Source organism: Columba livia, chromosome 6 (assembly GCF_036013475.1).
Source record: "Columba livia isolate bColLiv1 breed racing homer chromosome 6, bColLiv1.pat.W.v2, whole genome shotgun sequence".
Taxonomy (NCBI): Eukaryota; Metazoa; Chordata; class Aves; order Columbiformes; family Columbidae; genus Columba; species Columba livia.
The window spans coordinates 20,598,535-20,617,251 of NC_088607.1; the positions used below are offsets into that span (position 1 = coordinate 20,598,535).

Consider the following 18,717-nt stretch of genomic DNA (forward strand, 5'->3'; position numbering starts at 1 on the left):
AAACATTTGACAAGACATTTAACTTTAAACTGTATTTTTACCTTTTAAAGAAGAGTATTAGCTCACATCTTTTTAAGTGAAATTCTATGTCAGCAGAAGCTTTTTATCCTGTGTGAAGAATTTTAGATTCTGTATCAAAGGCATTGTTAAGGCTATGGGATTCTTTGCTTCTAGTAATGCAAAATATTCCACAAAAAAAAGAAGATATTTTAGTTGCGCAAATGAGTGAGTTTGGTGCGTGTCTGATGGTTCCGGGATCTCACCTTCAAGTAAGTTTCCTAGAGCACGGGTTCTTGAAGAAGAAGCATCTTCTATTGGAAAGTTCGGATACTTTAGACTGTATTTCATCCTGAGGAATGTGCAGCTATGACAGTTTGAGCTTGAAGCTATTTTGGTCTCTGCTTTGAGTCTTTCTAGTAACACTTAGTGTTTTCCCTCTGTGCATGTGTTCTTTTCTTGCAAAAACCAACTGTTTATGAAGGACAGTTCCAGAAACGCAGTTGGGTGATGAGTTCTGCCTTTTGTGAAAATCCCTTTCTTTGTTGCCTTGGAAATAGTATATCAGTTCCTAGCATGTACAATAGCCAGAAGCACTAGCATTATTCAGATGTGTTGCTTGTAATAAAAAGGTGAGAGTAGTTTCGTTTCTAACAGCCATCTTGCAATGCTTTTTAAATTTAACTTTCATACAAGTTAGGTGAATGTTGAAAAGCTTGGTACCATTTGAGCTTCCTAATCTCTGACCACTAAATTAACTTGATTTTGTGGCTTCTATTACAAAGTGTTGGAAAGTGTGAAAGTAAATCAGAACTTGTACCAAGAATATGAGGGGTGGCCTTGCTGTGGTACTTGCAGCCTGGATGCTACCAGAGGATTCATTCCTAACTTCAGAATATACTGGGTTAGCCTGAGGTATAAAGCATAGCAGAAATGCCTATAATGTTTCTATAGTTTCAGGTGGATGAAATAATTTTACACTTAATGTGTATATTCATTCATACAGTGAATGTGAGTTTCCAATTTGTTTTTTTCTCATGCCTTTGTGAATTACAACAGGACTCTATCAATCCTATATGTCCAGATGTTCAAGATACTTGTTTGAATGTGCCAAATTATGTTGGATGCATATTATTTTCAATCAAAAGTTGTCTTGGGTATTACCCTTCAGGAGAGGAATATGTTCTAGGCAATTTTTGTAACTACTCTTCTTGGCTAGACTTGGAAATATTTTAGAACTAAGTTGTATTTAAGAACTGTTGGCTAGTAATTTAGAAGTCATTGTGTTTACAAAGCATTAGGGTTTTAGTGGGAATGTGTGACTTTCCAGGGTGCTAACAAAATGAGATATTTAGTACACAGCCACAGGGTAGAGTAAGATACAGCAGTTAAAGGGGTGGACGGCTGGAAGGATAGCTGGGGTGGAGGTGGGAATCACTTCAACAGATACTGAAAATATTTCAAAACTATTCTTTGCCTTGTTTTGTGGAGGTGCGGTCACCTTTTCTCATGAGCTAAACTGTTGTTCTGACTCCCACAAACTAGAGAAGGGCAAGAAGTCCAGATAACTTCTCAGGACCTGAAAATATGTATAGAGGCATATAATGTGTATGCCCTTAGTGTTGTGATGACATCTGATCTCTGAGCTCTGAAGGTAAAAGGTTGGGTCTGGTTAGTACTTGGATGGGAAACCACTTGGGCATACCAGTTGCTGTAGCCTCTGCCTAGCAAGAGTGCAGTCTCCATCCTTGATGATACTCAAAATTGTGCTGAACAAGGCCCTGTGCAACCTGCTGTATGACGTTGCTTCAAGCAGGGAGGCTGGACTAGGTGATCTCCAGAGGTCTCTTCTAACCTCAGTGATTTTCTATGATAACTTCCCCTTGAGACTAGATTAACATGGCATCATTGAGATTATACTTTTCAGATCCCTTAATGTGTTATGCCCTATGTGGAAGAATAGAAATTTTGTTAGAGATCAGTGAAATGGGCAGGGTAAGGAGGCTGTGGAGCAGAAAGCTTTTAGCAACCTTAGTGTTGAGCAAACACTTTGTGCCTTCTCTAGAAATCTGAGGCTGCATTGTCATGTTTGAGAGGTCTTTTCCCATTTGACTTTGTGGACTTACTGTGTACTGAACTTTTAAGCTATATAATAGCTTTAGAGTTGTCAGCTCTGTTTCTGTGATGCTACTAATGAACACAGAATATGTAAAGCCCTCCGTTTCTCCCTGGGAGAACTAATGTGCACCAGAAGCTGTATATTAGGTGTGAGAGTCATTTGGGAACAGTTTCTAGAGAAGACTAGTTTGTTTGGGAAGATACATGATAATTCTTTTTCTTTTTGGTGGCTTACACGTAAGATATTGTGGTTAATCTGAGACTGAACTTACTTACACAATTATTAAAGCAACAGATGTACAAGAACAAACTGCCTTTAGATTAACAAAAAAGCTTGGACAAGTTAGAGCTCACTTGGCTGTGCTTAAGAATAGAGCTGTGTGATCTGTGAAAGTACATTACTAAAATATCTTGAATTTCTTCTCTTAAAAAAGATTACTTTTCAGCTCTTAGTATTCTATGTTTGAAATTCAGCATGTGGAAGACTTGCAGAGAAACTAGTATTGGCCTTCATGCCTAAGGAGAGTGTGAACCCACAAGCTCACTTGGTTGGGAACAAGTGGAAAGTTTTCTCACAGATAACCTTTGAAGCTTTGCTGGATTGTAAGAATGGGTTTCCTAGTAACTTGGCAGTAAATTTTCATTTACCGAGGCTAAAAGAGAGGGAACATGAGATTTGAAGTTTCACCTGGCTCTGTCTAGCCTTTTGCTAAAGACTGTCTCATATTTCTGTTTTGTTGAGTTGCTCTGTTGAAAAAGGAATGGGATTCTTTCTTTCTCAGAATCTTCTGTGTACTGGAGGCTCTAAATATTTTTTCCTAAGGAGACTGCGTGTTTTAACCTCTGAGAAAGAAATGATGTGAAACAGACTTTTAATTATAAATACTGTTACATTGTCACTGAGTATAGTGTAGGTAGGTCTGGATAATGTGAGTTTGATGGTCTTCCTAAAGGCTTCAGAAACCTGAGAGGCACCGGATCTTAAGGTGACTATTATAGAATCAAAGGGCAAGAAATGGAAAGAGACGGGTGTTCTTGGTTAGTGGTTTTTGGTGTTTGTTGTGTGAGGCGTGTGGTGGTTTGTTTGTTTTGTGAACTTCAGATTACTTAAATATACTTGTGTGCTAATTAGTTCAGGAAGATTGTGTAGACTTCCTCATTGTAACTGATCACTGGATGCTCAGTAGTAATGTTGAACTAGAATAGATCAAAGATTAAGTTGACACAAAAAACTGCTTTCTCATTCATCTTTACTTAGCAGTCTTGGAAACCTGCAGTCTTGCTATAAACAGTTACAACTTGTTAGCTCCTTGCTGTCTTAAATTATTTAATATTATATATTTTAACATTGTTTTGTAAGTTAAACAAGTAATATTATACTTAGCAGCTAGAAGTGAGGTTGAAATCTGAGGTTGAATTTTTATCAATGATGTTATTTAGGAATATGAAGCACGGACAGGAAGAATGTATAAACCTCCACCCCCATCAGCAAGACGTAAAAATATTGAATTTGAACCACTCTCAACTACTGCTTTGATTCTGGAGGATCGACCAGCGTAAGTACGAATCTGCTGTGGAACTGATGATGACTGAATTTGTTATATATGCTTCTGATGAGCTAAGCTCCTCAAGTCTTACCTGAAAGTATCATTGTATTATTCCATCCCAGATAACAGACTAACAAAAACCTCCAGGAGGTCTATAGTCTATATGAGGAATTATTTCTCACTGTAATGGGGCCACCATTCTGTTACCTACTGTATATCACAGCTGCCTGTGACAGTGCTGTGGGCATCCTCAATCAGGAAAGTTCGCAGAGACTTTTATGGATTTCTTCACTGCCCTCTCAATGTGCACTCCTCCTCCTTCCTCCATTCTGGAAACTTAATTTCCTAGACCAGACGGGAAGACAGTGGTGGTTGTCACTTCAGTAAACCTGGACTTGCCTCACCAGAAGAGTGTTTTTAAAAAAGGAAAAAAAGTATTAGGTAGGTAGCTGCAGGAGTGGGAACTGTCTTTGAAACACAAGAAATACCTTCCTGTCACTAGTGCTGAATGCTCATTTTGTGTCTGGCAACTACAGTTGAAGTCTTTGGTGGCAGCAAGATGATCGTGTTCACTGAAACTGTTCCTTGCCCCTGTTTCAGTTGTTTTTGTGGCTCCTTAAAACTACAGCTGAAGGCAAGGCAACAGCAAGAAGACGCAACAAAAACTGCATTAAGTACAGATAAGAATAGTAATGAAAAATGGGTAATAAATTGGTCGGTATTTTTAGCTGTACAGTCTTAGCAACTTGAAGGAATGAGGAGGACCTGCTGACTAGGAATGCGTGCTGTGCTGTGAGGAAAGCAAAGGGAGCAAAGCTTTTATATTTTACGGTGAGAAAGCTCGTGATGGCACTGTTAAATGTTTGCTATAAGCAGTTCGAATTGGGAAATCTAAAATAGAACATGTAGTGTTTCCTTTGATACTCTCTGTAGTGGTATATAAGCTCATTCCATGCTGAGATGGAAATATATTGAATGAAGGTATGGATTGCTATTATTATTTTTGAAAAAATACATTATTTCTTTTACTATAGGGTGGCTAGTCAGATATGCAGTAACTGGTTTGCTGATGCTTTTCTGTACTTTCAAAATATCACAATTTACAAACTAACATAAATATGTTTTTACAAATGACACTTCTTGTTTCAAATTGGAGTGCCAGCCCAAGTGTGCAATGTATTGCCACAGTCTCATCCTTTGAAAATATATACTGTTCTCTCTTCCATTCGAAGTATTAATACAGTTTTGGGTTTTTGTTCTTTTGGGTTTTTTTTTGTGTGTGTTGTTTTGTTGTGGTTGGGGTTTGTTGTTGTTTTTGTGTTGGTGTGGTTTTTTTTTTTCCTGCTTGTGCAAGAGGAGATGGAAAGCTTTTATTTTTTTTTCATATTAAAATGACAAAACTTTCGTCTGTTTAATTTGAACCAAAGTAGACTAGGGATGAGGTAAGAGACTGAGACCAAACATTGTGTTTAGGTTTGCTTTGGAATTAGTCTGCTTGGTCGAAAGGAAGTGTGTGTTTGACAATTAGGGGATCACTATGCAGCCAAAAACCAAACACATTTTAAGCTGGTGAACTTGTAGTTCTGCAGTAAGATTCTTTAGCTTTAGCTTTGACATTAATGGGGATCTGTCCTTTCTTCCTTTAGCAAACCTATCTTCTCTTAGGAAGGCTTTAAAGGGCTATCTGTAATGAATAAAACCCTTTACCATTCATTAAAAATACATCATCATAGATTTCAGATGAACAAATGGAGTATCAGTATGCAGGTATATTTAATGATTAAAATTTGCCTGTGCAGAAATGCATTGGAATAAGTATCTGGATAGAATATCAGTATTTCCATTTTGTTACTTCATGCAAACTTTATTTGAACATCGTTCCAGCTTTTCAACCAATCTAATAACCCTGCTTTGGAAGCTATAGGAGAACTGAAACAGAAGTAGTAAACATCTGGTAGGTTTGAATGCTTCTACTGCTGTTACTGAAACACAACAAGTCCAGAGTTCACCTTAGAAGCCAATTTAAAGCCTGTTTTGAAATGGTTCAGAATGTCATTTGTATGTATTGAATTCAGGAACAACTTGTTTTCAGAAATCTTCCTGCCAAATCAGTGGAGGAGGCTTTACGTCACCGACAAGAATATGACGAGATGGTGGCAGAGGCAAAAAAAAGAGGTATGTACAGCAAAAATAAAGTAATTCCTGGCTTCTAGGCTAGTAGGTACAGTCAACAACATCCTTGTTTAATATCTAGGTTATTTTCTAGTACACGTGTGCACACAGTAACAGAACTCAGTTATCAAATTGTTTTCTTATTCCACCAGAGTGAACACAACTAGGTTCAGAAGTCAGTTTAACCTTTTCTTTAATTTTTAAGTAGAAACTTTGATGATGTTTTTTTTAATACTTGTGTAATGTGATCAGCTAGAAACTTTCTGTGTACTTGGACTCTTTTTCAAGCTGTGTTGCTGCAGTTGCCACTGAGAGCCCAAGTATAATAAAGCTGACTACCTAAAGATCTGGGGGTTTTTTGGGGGGAAATTTGAGATAAATTCCAGTGTGAAGACAGATTAAAACTTTGTTTTGTTTCCAACCAGCCATACCTGTGTGAACCATCTCACTCCTGATAGATCTCCTTTTTTTTTTTCTTTTTTTTTTTTTAATTAAACATACCGATAGCATCTGGTACTGTGTAGGTCTTTGAATAGTTTGTTGAAGGGACTTCCGTATTTTTGTGCCTAGTATCCAGGGAATAAGCTATTTTAAGAATCCATGCTGCATGTTGTACTTGGGCTGTTGTCCGAGTTACAAGCTTCTGTATTGACTGAGCCTCTATGCATCTGTGGTAACTTACTCTGAAAGATGTAATAAGAATTTCAGGCATTTGACAACTCACTTCACTCTTGTGTTGTGCATCTTACAAGGTGTGATCTGTGGCCTGTGGTCTCTTAACTGCACCTTTGGAGGGTCGGCCATGTGTGGTGTGTTAGTATGTGTGCCTTAGTATTTATTAAGTTAACTATTGCTACACACAAAGCTTCAGTAAAAACTTAATGAAGCTGGTCAGCTGTATGAGTTTAGCGGGGATGGCATGTTTACTCTATTGATGTGTCTAATGCATCCATAAATAGAAAATGCCTTGCAATTTCATAGTGGTTCTTAGTGATGTCAAGATAGCACTGCTCCGTCTTTCTTTTAGCCTTTTTAATAAGAGGAATCTATAAATGATCCTCTTCTAACAGAAGGCAGAATACTTTTCTCCTGTTCAGCATTGAGGCTTTGTCTCAGATACTCAGGTCCTCTTTCCAGAAAAGAAAATATATAATCCTTTTAGGTGGAAAATTCATTAAAATTTTAATAATTTTGAAAATGGGTGTAGAATTGCACTTCTATATAATAATTTGATCTATAAGAATTCCTGATTAGTTTAATAAGTAAGGTTTTGGTAGAACATGCTGTGAAATTCATTGCAGGAAAAACATTGCTAATGATGTGCTTGCTTTTTAGTCATTCTGTGTACTGCGGAAAAGAGTGCCAAGAGTTTTTTAGCCAGATTTTTGTTTTTTGAAATTGATGTGTATTTGAATAACTTAAAGATAGCCTAAATTTTAAAAAAATCCTGTGAAATGCACCTACAATCAACAGAAAATAGTACCTGCTAGTTCCTGCACAACTGTAATTTACCCTTGATATCTTTCAGGCATCATCTAAATAATTAGCTAATAGCTGAAATATTTACCCAATACTTTATATACACTAATACGGAATTATTAACATGTTATGCTTAACAGAAATTAAAGAAGCACATAAAAGGAAAAAAATAATGAGAGAGCGTTTCAAGCAAGAAGAGAATATCGCTAGTGCTATGGTGATCTGGGTCAATGAAATACTACCTAACTGGGAAGGCATGTAAGTAAAATTCTGTTGTGTAAATGAGGCAAGGCTGGTGTGTTTCTCCTCTGGAAACAGAGGAACCACATACCTTATTTTCCTTTTCCTTTCTTTTTTGTCAAGAAGTCAGTTTTTGTTGCAGTGATATAGTGAGAGGTCATTACAGAGCAATAGGAAATGTGCTTTTTTTCCTATTTCAGGCGTGCTACCCGAAGAGTTAGAGAGCTGTGGTGGCAGGGATTACCCCCAAGTGTACGTGGCAAGGTTTGGAGTCTGGCTGTGGGAAACGAATTAAATATCACTCCTGGTATGCATTAACAGATCTCATCTTAATGCAAAATTAAGTTGGCTATTTTAAAAGAAAAACTTAAACCTTTGTTAAAAACATATAAATGAGAGTATACTGGCTTTTTTTTTTGTTTATTTTTTAAACCATTGAACATTATATCCTCGTAGATTATGGAAACTATCCAGACCTGCTTACAAAAACATTTCAGTCTCAGTTAAGGTGACGCTCCCCCCCAAAAATATTTTTTATATTTAATATTGAGAATTTGTAGCTTTGTTTTCTTAAGGAGATGGAAAGGGGAATTGCTTTATTTCATAACTAATTATTTTGATGAACTTGAAGTGTTCCAACCTATTCACAAAAATAAACATCTGAATTATTTAAGACATGATTTCCCTCTTGTAATTTGCATGTTCACCATAGAAGAAAGCAAAATACAGTGCACAGCGTAAAACTGGACATAGTGGCACTCCAGTGGTTAGGAGTGACCATCTAATAGATTCTCCCCCCGCCCTCCGTGGTTCAGATGAAACCAAGCAATAAAATCAAAGCCAAGAATACTTCGTGTGCTTTTGTTTTGGATGGGTGCTTTTCTTATCTGTTCCTTTGGTTTTGTTTTCTTGCAGAACTTTATGAAATCTTCTTGTCAAGAGCTAAGGAACGATGGAAAAGCTTCAGTGAGACAAGTTCTGAGAATGACATAGAAGGTGAGATCTCCTGAATGCTTGACAGCCTCCTATTCACTGTTACAAACCCAGAAAGTCTCACAAGTTCAGCTGCAATTGCAGCATTAGGAATACAGGTTAAAACAGCTCTGGGGCATTCCCTACTTAAATGTTTGTTTTCTTATAACAAGTCAGTGAGTGAGTAGCTTAACAGTATTTACTATATCAATGAAAGATGCCTTGAAATATTGCATGTGCTAGTTCACTTTCAGATGAATGTGTTTTCCTCTGAATTCCTGAAATGCCAGGACTAAACTCCTCTGAAAATTTTAGATCAAATACAAAAGAAGAAATGGAAAATTAAATTACAGTATATGTGTTGTTGCTTAACTCTGCTTAGATAATTCTTATGTTGATATCAGTGCCACAATTTTGGAAAAGAAAAATAATATTCTCTGGTTTTTGATTGTGGAACTGAAAGGTGAAGAACATATAACATAGTACACATTTTGGATCCCACTTGGGTTTCCCTGGAGGAAAGGCTGTCTGAGCAACCATGATCAATTAAGTGGGGATGTTAGCACACTTGTATGTATAACGGTGGTTTATCACTGGCATATTGCTTTCTTCTGTGGCTATTCTCTCTGTTAAAAATAACATCAATGATGTTTTTAAAGGTACAGAAATCCTTGTTATAAAGATTAACTCCTTGTGCTATTAACAGTTAATTTTTAAAATGCTGTCTTATGTTATACTGTCAGCACCAGCTGCTATATATATATTTTTTTTTTTTTTTTGAGCTCGTCTATTTTTTGGGAAAGAAAACATCATTGTAATGCAAACCAGGCTTTTTTGTTTGCACTTGCCGTAGCCTGTCCTGATTAGTTTGCCACTTTAACTGTAAATTATTCAGGTCTTCTTTAGGCAACCTCTGTGACTCATCTGAAACTTGTATTAAAAAAACTGTGTGTGTATGAGACTGTAAATATGCTTATCCTTGGAAAACACATTTGCAGTCCCCCTTGGTTTGTGGGGTGGTGGATTGTTTTTTCTGTTGTTGTGGCCGAGTGGGCCGAGCGTGGGGGAAGGCTTAGGTAATCTGTTTATTTTGGAAAGGTAGTAGTTCTGGATGGGAATGAAAAGGGGAAGGGTTCAATTTGATTATGTCAGATGTTCTGGGAAATGTAGTAATAAGGGAAAACTTAGGGTAATAGGATTTTCATCTCTGGTTGAAAAGCAACCCAGCTCACTGTGCTTTTTACTGATCTTTGGTAGCAAAACCTGGAAGATCAATTATTTCAGCCTCATTTAACATATATGAGTCATTCTGAAGGTTTTTCCTGTTCAAATATCTTTAACACACTCTTTTGGCAGATGAAGATTAAAGCATGAAAAATACGTTTTTGTGTCTTGAAGACAAGACATTCAGCAAAAGATGTGTTATCTGTCAGTTCTGTTCAGAAGACCCCAGCAACTTCTCTTTTGGAGTTGAACTGAATTTCTTGCATAAATCCAGAGTTTCTTATGCTCTGTACTGTAGATTATAATCTTCCTTGTGAATATACTAAATGGATACTATCCCAAATTAACCAATGTAATACCTGTTCCTTTTGAGAGAGAAAGGAGGGAAGCAGCAGTTCTTGAACGTTTTATTTTAGATTATGTTCTTTCTCTGTAATAATAATCACCTTCTTTCTCCCAAATTCCCCTAACACAACCTGCAACAGTCCCACTCACTCCTGAATGTAACTATCTTAGCTTTAGGAGGACTGGACAAAAATGCTGCTTTCCAGGCTTTAGCAGAGCTGGTTCTGTTTAGCCTATTCATCAGACTCTGCAATCTTCCACTTCCCAGGTGGCTCTTGACTGGTTTAAGTCCTCTGAAAGAGCCAAGTGCCAAGAGCCAAGTGTATTTTTCTCCTTGCTGTCACTAGCATTTGCATCATATCCCTTTGTAGAGGACAGGGTAGAGATGACTCAAGGGACAGCTGAATTTCAGTGAATGTTGCCTTTTTTCCTTGCATTTGAGGAATGCCACTCCTCCTAAGGATGCAACAAAAGTCTGAGTCTATTGAGAGCTCAGAAGTAATGTAACTTCTGCAGATCATAACTGTGTGGTCAATTCTGGAAACTTCAGTAAAGTTGCTCTGTATAGTTTAGTGACCTTCAGTAAAAGCGGGACGTGAGAAGAGCATGACTTGGAAAGTCATCTGCTTGACTTTGCAGGTGAAGAAGTGCTAGCTTCTTGTGATAATTATGTAATTAATCCTTTTATTTTTTCTAGAATACAGAGTATATTTCAATGCTGCTGGTTGAAATAAGCCACCAAATGAGCTGATTAGGAATGAAAAATTTGAGAATTGAGGTGTCACTGGCTCACATTTAGATCAAGAGCAGTGCTCTCTGTGCCCTTGCACAGACTCAGTAACTGAAGTCACAGTAGAAGATATGAAAGAAAACAGGGGTTTGAGGACTGAGCTGGGCAAAGTTCAAATTTTAGAGAATGTAGGGCCAATCTGGGCCTGGACACAGCGTGATACAGAAGGAAAAGGTAACTTGTTATTTTAAAGTCTGAATGGTATAAAGGTGACTTGCAAAACAATGAGTAGACAGGTAGTAGTTGCTGATCGTTTCCCTCAGTTTCTGGAGCTGATGGCCTACACCGGGTATCAATGGGCAGCTTCAGCTCTTGACGTACAGCACTGTAGAAATGCACTCCAAGAGTTTGAACTAGGTAACTTCTCCTTAGATCCTAAAAGTCTTTAAGTGCCTATGACAGTTTTATTCTGAAGTCTGTAAAATTTATCAGTTTTAATAAGTGTTGGTTTTGCTTGCAGATGTGGGTGCATCTGTTGCTGATCGTGAGGCCAGTCTGGAGCTAATTAAGTTGGATATATCACGCACATTTCCATCCCTGTATATTTTCCAGAAGGTGAGATTTCTGTAACTTAAGTTGTGACAACTGTAAACTTCTGAATAGTTAAACAAGAAAAGAAACCTAGCCGGCTAAATATTGGAATAGTTTTTAGAAACTATTTGTATAAAACAACAAAAAGTAGAATTAGTTCTTTTCTACACACAACAGCAAATAGTAATTTTTTTTTTTGGTGAGAATAAAGTAGGGACACTTTGGATTGTAACTCTCTTTCTCTTGGAAAAAATGCATGTGGTTCTTATTAATATTCATGACATTACATGCAAATTTAGAATATTCTCACTGCTTCTACTGAAATCTTGTTTTAGTACACATTTTCAGGCTTTTTGATTTTTATATAGATAGACTATATGCATACATGTGTGTCTGAAACAGCGTTCACTGTTGTAATACAGCAACTTGTGCTATTAAGAATTAAACCATCTACTATTTCTGAAAAGGAAAAACCAACCCTGGATGTGTACCAGATATCCTCATTTTCCATTAAGTACTGATTTCTGATTAATTATTTCATAGGATTATTGGTCAGTTACTTTTCCTTTAACATCTCAAAACCATACATGGTAATGCATAGAGTAAAACCTAGCACTGTTCTAGATGTGAACAAAGCAAGAATTTACTGGCTGACTTGTATTTTAAAGCAGTAGCTTGTTGCCTTCCTATATTTATAAGGTGATTTTGAAAAAAACTCTATCTACTCCCTCTCCTTGTATTAGGGTGGTCCTTATCATGATCTCCTGCATAGCGTTTTAGGAGCATATACATGTTACAGACCAGATGTGGGATATGTAAGTATTTACTATAAAATGTTTATAACATGTAAATAAACGTAGGATGTCCTGTATTAGAATGTATTAAATAAGTAGGTTATCTAAACTTTACGCTAGTGGCACTTAAAAAAAGTCAACTTTGGCATTTATTCATTTCATAGCAGTTACAGTGATGGTAATTCTTAGAGACAATGAAATAGCTGAAAATGTACTGGATGTCAAGGGTGAGTATATTATCCGACTTGCATGGAAAATTTTAAATGGGTGTGTTCACAAGGCATTGTAGTTTTGACAAACCCACAGTACATACAGGAAAACCCAAAATGCTAGCAGACTTACAGTGAGACCTCGGCCTCTTCTGTCCTAGTGTTGCTCCTACTGCTGCCATTTCCACACTCACACTCTCTGTTTCACTACCGCATGTCCTGAACTCCAGAAAATCCTTATTGGTGTTGTCAGAAGTTAATCGCTTCAGCTGAGTACAGTGAAAATAAGATTGTTTGCATCAAACATTACTGTGTAAAAAAAAAAAAAAAAAAAAAAAAAAAAAAAAAAAACCAACAAAAAACACAAAAGCCACAAACACAAAAACACCAACAAAACCCACCCATAAGAAATTGGCAAGAATCCCACAAACCAGCCAACTAAACCTAACACTGAATGGTGTCAGCTTACAGAAGCAGTTAAATAACAAACAAATGCGTTTTTCCTTTTTCTTTCTAGCAGTAGCTAGGAACACCTTTCACAAGCTCTAATTGATTCTCAGCTGAAAAGAACCTGAAGACTTTTAAGTCTGATCCAAGTAACAAAACATTACATAGGGTGTGTTTTCCTCTAAATCAGACATACTTGGGACTCTGCATCAATACCTAGTTGGTTTTTCATGTTCAAATGTTTTTCAGCCCTGAGTACTGTCATCTGTGACCTCATTTTCAGAGACCCTCCCATGCTCTTTAAGTGAGATTACAAACTCTGCAGTTCTCAGGGTGGAGTTTTAAGAGGAAAATAAGTAATTTTTCATGGATAGGTCATCTCTTTTTCTTGAGGAACACAGCTAGCCTGGATATTGCTGATTATAGATTTTTTTTTTCTTTTAACATGAATATGGCAGTAAATTTAATGTTATTTCCACACCCATCTGTTGCGCAAAAATGGAAAGCTGTGGAACATTTTCCCTAGTTGGTTAAAATACTAAGTGCATTTTTTTTTTTATGCATAAATGCCTAGAAACAGCAGAAGTTGCATTTGAAACATCGTTGCAGTCGAAATGGGTAAAATTATTTTTATAATATATAAGTATTTGCTATTTCTTGCAATAATGAGTATTCAGTTCATCAGTTAACAATGACAAGAATAATGCTCTTCACTTTTACTGCAGGCTAAAGTGTTTTTGAGAGAGTAATAGTGGAAAAATGTAAACTTGCATTGTAGCTAGCCACTTAAAAGTGCTTTTATGTATGTGAACAAACACTGTTTGGCAAGTGGAAAGCTATATATTGACTGTTCTGAAACAGAACTTTGTCTCAATTCCAACATATCTGTCTGGGTCTAAACTGTCCCATATGTGAGGTTTTTCTCCATGTCTGCTTTTCCCATAGCTTAACAATGAACTTATGGCAAAATTTTGTCTTTTATGAGCTTTGTGTACATCCTGTGTGGTTTTTAATTTCTTACATTCCGAGTCCCAATGACTTGTGATCGTGAGACCTCCCAGAACTTCCATCAGTCACCCAAAACTGCCATCTGAAGAAAAACACACTGTCTTGCTGAAATAGAATTGTCTGCATGCATAAAAATTATTTATCTGTATTGTTTCTGTTCATCGGGAAGTGTTATGCAATGATTTTTTATGTATTGCAGACTGTAAATATTTGCATTTCCAAAGATATAAGATGTACTGAACCTACTCACCTAGATTTACCCAATGCTTTTCCCACTTGAAGGTACAAGGGATGTCCTTCATTGCTGCTGTGCTCATTCTCAATCTGGAAGAGGCAGATGCTTTCATTGCCTTTGCTAACCTTCTAAACAAGCCATGCCAGCTGGCCTTTTTCCGTGTGGATCACAGCATGGTATGCACAGTTTTCTGGTTTTGAACCATAACATTCTTTTGACTTGAAGCATAGTTGATTTATTGGTGACTTCCTTTTCTTCTGTTGAATAATGGAGAACTTTTACCTCTAGTTACAAAACTGAAAATACCAGATACTAATCCATAGAACACATCCTACTGTTTAATACTCGTACTTATCCTAAGAAGTCGCATTGTGCTATCTTGACATACTCAGTTTTTGGTAGTGTTTCTGTTATTTTACAACTAAACATTCTTTTGATGATTGCTTATGAGGTGCTTTACTGTCTCTACAGATGCTGAAATACTTTGCAGCCTTTGAAGTATTCTTTGAAGAAAATCTTCCCAAATTGTTTCTTCATTTCAAATCATACAGTCTTACTCCAGACATATATTTGATAGACTGGTGAGTTCAGAGAACATAGCAAATCTAATCTTATAACTATTGGAACACTTTCCAGTTTGTTATAGGTTTTTCAGCAATAGAAATACAGCACAGAAAAAGCATTCAGTAGGTGCTTATGTACCTTAGCTTCCTAGGTCTTGTGAAGTTGTGGTGAACTGTTTTCTGCAACAGCAGTTCCGCTGGTAGGATTCAAATTTTATGAACTGGGATTAGGAACGACATCTATTCAGATAGAAAAGGAGGCACACAAGAGTCCTGTGTGTCTTGTGTCTCATTTTCTTGTTGCTGCAGATAAGACAGCTGTGTGTAACATAAGTAGCGGAGAGAAGGCTGCTGCACTGATTGTGACTTGATGAAATGAACATCATCAGCTACTGCAAAGCAGGAGGAGGATAAAATTTAGGACCTGGTTTGGGAAGGGATAAGGTTGGAAATACAGTGAATATTTTGAAGTAATGAACATTCTAAAGTAGAGAGTATCAAACTATGTTATGTGCCTGTAGCAAAAGGCAGCATCCTTGAAGTACAGAATGTCATTCGTAAGCGTTTGTGTGTGGATAAAAAGTACTTCATTTTAGTATTATTAGAGAGGTCAGAAGTTTCTAACAGAGTAAATTGAATTGAGTAGAATTAACTAATATAAAAACCATCATGTCATCTGAGTACTGGAGAATGAAGAACTTTGGCTATAAGATGCAGCTTATCGGTCTCAGCAGGAGCAGGTTATACAACAGCAGCATTGAGTCAGGAGCGTGCTGCAGTCCTGAGAGTTCAGGCACATGGAGAGAGGTATATGTGTTGTGGAAATAGTGCCGCTATACGAAGTGCTAGAATATTCTGCTTCCAGTTACCCATGAGAACTGAACACCTTTATTCCTGCACGTGTTCCACAGATGGCCTTGAAGTAGAAAGAGTTCCTCTTGTAAAAGGAGAGTGGCAGAGGTGCTGGTAGTCTGCAGTAAGGAGCGCTCTGAGGTTCCTGAATCGCTTCCCAGCAGGAATGCTGGGGAAACAGAGAACGCCATGCTTTGTATCAAATGAACCACTACAAATTTATGGGAGGGCTTCTCCAATATGGTACATGCAGCAGGCTGAACACTCTGCCCATGTATAATGAGTATCATTTTTAAAAATATACTTTGCAATAAGAAGCGCAAGTGGGCTCTTCCCTGTGAGAGGAGAACACCAACTGTATTTAGATGTTGGCAATTTTTAACGTGGATAGAAACTCAAAATGTATCATGGAAATGTAGTTATTGAGTTCTCACTAGTACATCAGTGGGATGTAGCCTCCTATTGAGATGATTTAGATTTAGTTTAGAAAACAAATGATTACAGAGCTGCTAAACTCTGGCTTAAAGAATGTGAAGGGTTAAGTTCTTATTTATTTATTTTACCCTGTTTAAGTGTAAAGGTGTTTGTAATTTCTCTAGTCAGAGCTTTCTAAAGGAGATGGCTTTCAAATTCAAGGTTCCCTGTAGCATGAAAAGACATGGGTTTCAGAGCAGGGTTCAAGACTTCAAGAACTGGAGACTTGTGGATCTTTGAAATAATGGAAAAAATAAGAACGTATGAAATAATTTGTCATCTGATAACTCTCAGCTAATGTAACTGAGACTTAAAGGAGGTTGTGTTTTGCTCTTTCTGAGATAGGTTAAAGTTATAACTGTGCCTTTTTTTTCTCAATTGTAGGATTTTTACACTCTACAGCAAGTCATTACCACTTGATCTGGCCTGTCGTGTCTGGGACGTTTTCTGTAGAGATGGAGAAGAATTTTTATTTAGGACAGGGTTAGGAATCCTTCGGTTATATGAAGATATTCTCCTACAGATGGACTTTATTCATATAGCACAGTTTCTAACAAAACTTCCAGAAGACATTACATCAGAAAAGCTTTTTAGTTGTATTGCAGCTATTCAGATGCAGAATAGTAACAAAAAATGGGCACAGGTGAGTTTCTTGGAGGAAGTGTGTGTGTGTATATATATATATATATATATGTATTACCAGACATGTTGGCACATGAATTTATGGGGCACTTATCTTAATGACTGTGCTGTATGTCTGACTTCTGGGCAATGGGCACTTCCTATCTGGTGTCTTACTCTAGAAATCAATTTCTGTGATAATATTGTGGTGGTTAATATTGATCTATTTTATAAGACTGGCTTTTTAAATATTCATTAAATAACTTACTTTTCCAGGTGTTTGCCTCGCTGATGAAGGACAACAAAGAAGGGGACAAGAACCATAGCCCAGCACTGAAAAGCTAATTGTCGTAATGTTGAGGTCAATTGAAAATGTGGAAAACCACTTGATGATAAGAGTTTTCACATCACTTCTATGTGGAAAAGCACTATAGAAAATGTGAAAATGAGATGGAAAACCAGCACAGTTCTCAGTGGAGTAATGAACTGATGAAATCTTCACCCTTTTGCCAGTATTAGCTTTTGTCGTGGGAAGATTTGTTTTCAGATAGAATACTAAAACCTATGAAACTGAGAAGTGGGGGAGTTCATATTTAATACTTTAAAAGAATCAGCTCAATGCAATAAACATTTGTAATAACTTCTGTTGGTACTTCAAAAAAATTTTGAGGCATAACGTTTTTTACGAATACCACAAAGGCACTTTTTTGGGGGGATGAGGGAAATGTTAAATCTTAAGGCCCCAAAACTGCTATCCAAACCAAATGCTTTGGCACAAATATTACCTCCAAAATTAATCATTTGAAAGTATTGGGGACCAAATAAGGTTGTTTAATATGTTTATGTTCCAAGATGGTTAAAATTTGGGAATGGGTGTTGTCTTATTTACTTGTCTTTATTTTGTTTTAAGTTGCAGCTTCATTCTTCAGTCTGGGCAAATGTAATTAACTCAGGAACTGTGGAATTATTGTGCCCAAACCTGTTAGAGCAAAAATCATCTGAATTTTAAACAGTGGTAAGATCAGCGCTAATATTTTCAGTGTGTACAGTTTTCAAAGCAAGTGGTGTTAAGCATTAGTGTTGGTGTATTGGTTGTGAGGCTTGTTAGAAATGCAGTAGGTATTCTGTGAAAGGGCTTTGCCACCAGAAGTTTTATTTTGCCGAGCCGTTTCCAACTAGGAGATACTTTTATGTAATGGTGAACACTAGGAACTGGCAGAGTTATCTGCAGACTTTGCGTTGTCAAAGGAGCAGCCACTTTTAATACTTTGGAATAATGCAGGCACAGAATCACTCTTGATACTGTCTTTTATTAGTGTGCAATACTGAAATCCAAAAAGCATTTGGTTTAGTGAAACTTAATTCTTTAACATCTTTTAACTGTGAGACATGAGGTCATATTGTATGTGTCATGGCAGATATTTGCAAACATTTCCTATTCTCGAAGATGCTGTACAACAACTTCTGATTGTAGGGGATGGAAATTTAAAATGGATAGCACTGCAGGTGAGGAACACTTGCACTTTCTTGGTCCATTTTTGCTAATATTTAATGTAAATAAATTCCTTACATGTGGGTTTTTGTAACTGGTCCCTCTGTGGAAATCAAGTCAAAATTTACCATTATGTATTTTTAAGTGCAGGAGGCTTCCAGTTGTCTGGTGTTTAAAAGCAGAGTCTACATAACTGGGGTAAAGATTTAGTGTGGTGTAACTTACATTGCTATCTGGTTTAAAAACTACATATATACTACTCATAACATTACAAATTGAAATTTAAATGTCAAATTTTTCTTAACTTATGTATTCACTACTTTAATTGGATCCAATTTGTCTTATATTTTTGTGTTTATCTTGTACAGTTTTCTTACTTTTCAACTATAAATCTGTATATAACTGTAAATAGAAGGATCAAGCTGTCCTTTAAAACCACTAGTACCAATTCCTGTGTAAATAAAACTTATAGCAGCTGTGCAGTGTGGTTCTCCGTTCCTCAGTAACCTGCGGCTACCTGTGGCAGGAGACTGCTGTAGGGACAGTGTTGTACTGATTGAACTGAGCGCCAGCCCCGGCGTTACTTCGTTTCTTTTTGGGTGCGGGG

General features: G+C 36.9%; 1 protein-coding gene across 4 annotated transcripts in view; it reads left to right on the forward strand.

The window, feature by feature from the left end:
• Positions 1 to 18,592, forward strand: part of TBC1D12 (TBC1 domain family member 12) — a 45,256-nt gene extending 26,664 nt beyond the window's left edge. For all 4 annotated transcript variants that reach the window (XM_021288361.2, XM_021288363.2, XM_065067463.1 and 1 more), the window contains 11 exons: positions 3,556 to 3,671; positions 5,755 to 5,837; positions 7,454 to 7,571; positions 7,754 to 7,860; positions 8,469 to 8,549; positions 11,345 to 11,439; positions 12,159 to 12,230; positions 14,156 to 14,284; positions 14,580 to 14,689; positions 16,382 to 16,640; positions 16,895 to 18,592. In XM_021288361.2, the coding sequence (XP_021144036.1) occupies positions 3,556 to 3,671; positions 5,755 to 5,837; positions 7,454 to 7,571; positions 7,754 to 7,860; positions 8,469 to 8,549; positions 11,345 to 11,439; positions 12,159 to 12,230; positions 14,156 to 14,284; positions 14,580 to 14,689; positions 16,382 to 16,640; positions 16,895 to 16,963 (1,239 nt within the window). In that variant the 3' untranslated portion in view covers positions 16,964 to 18,592. The remainder of the gene's footprint in view (positions 1 to 3,555; positions 3,672 to 5,754; positions 5,838 to 7,453; positions 7,572 to 7,753; positions 7,861 to 8,468; positions 8,550 to 11,344; positions 11,440 to 12,158; positions 12,231 to 14,155; positions 14,285 to 14,579; positions 14,690 to 16,381; positions 16,641 to 16,894) is intronic.
• The last annotated feature ends 125 nt before the right edge of the window (positions 18,593 to 18,717 follow it).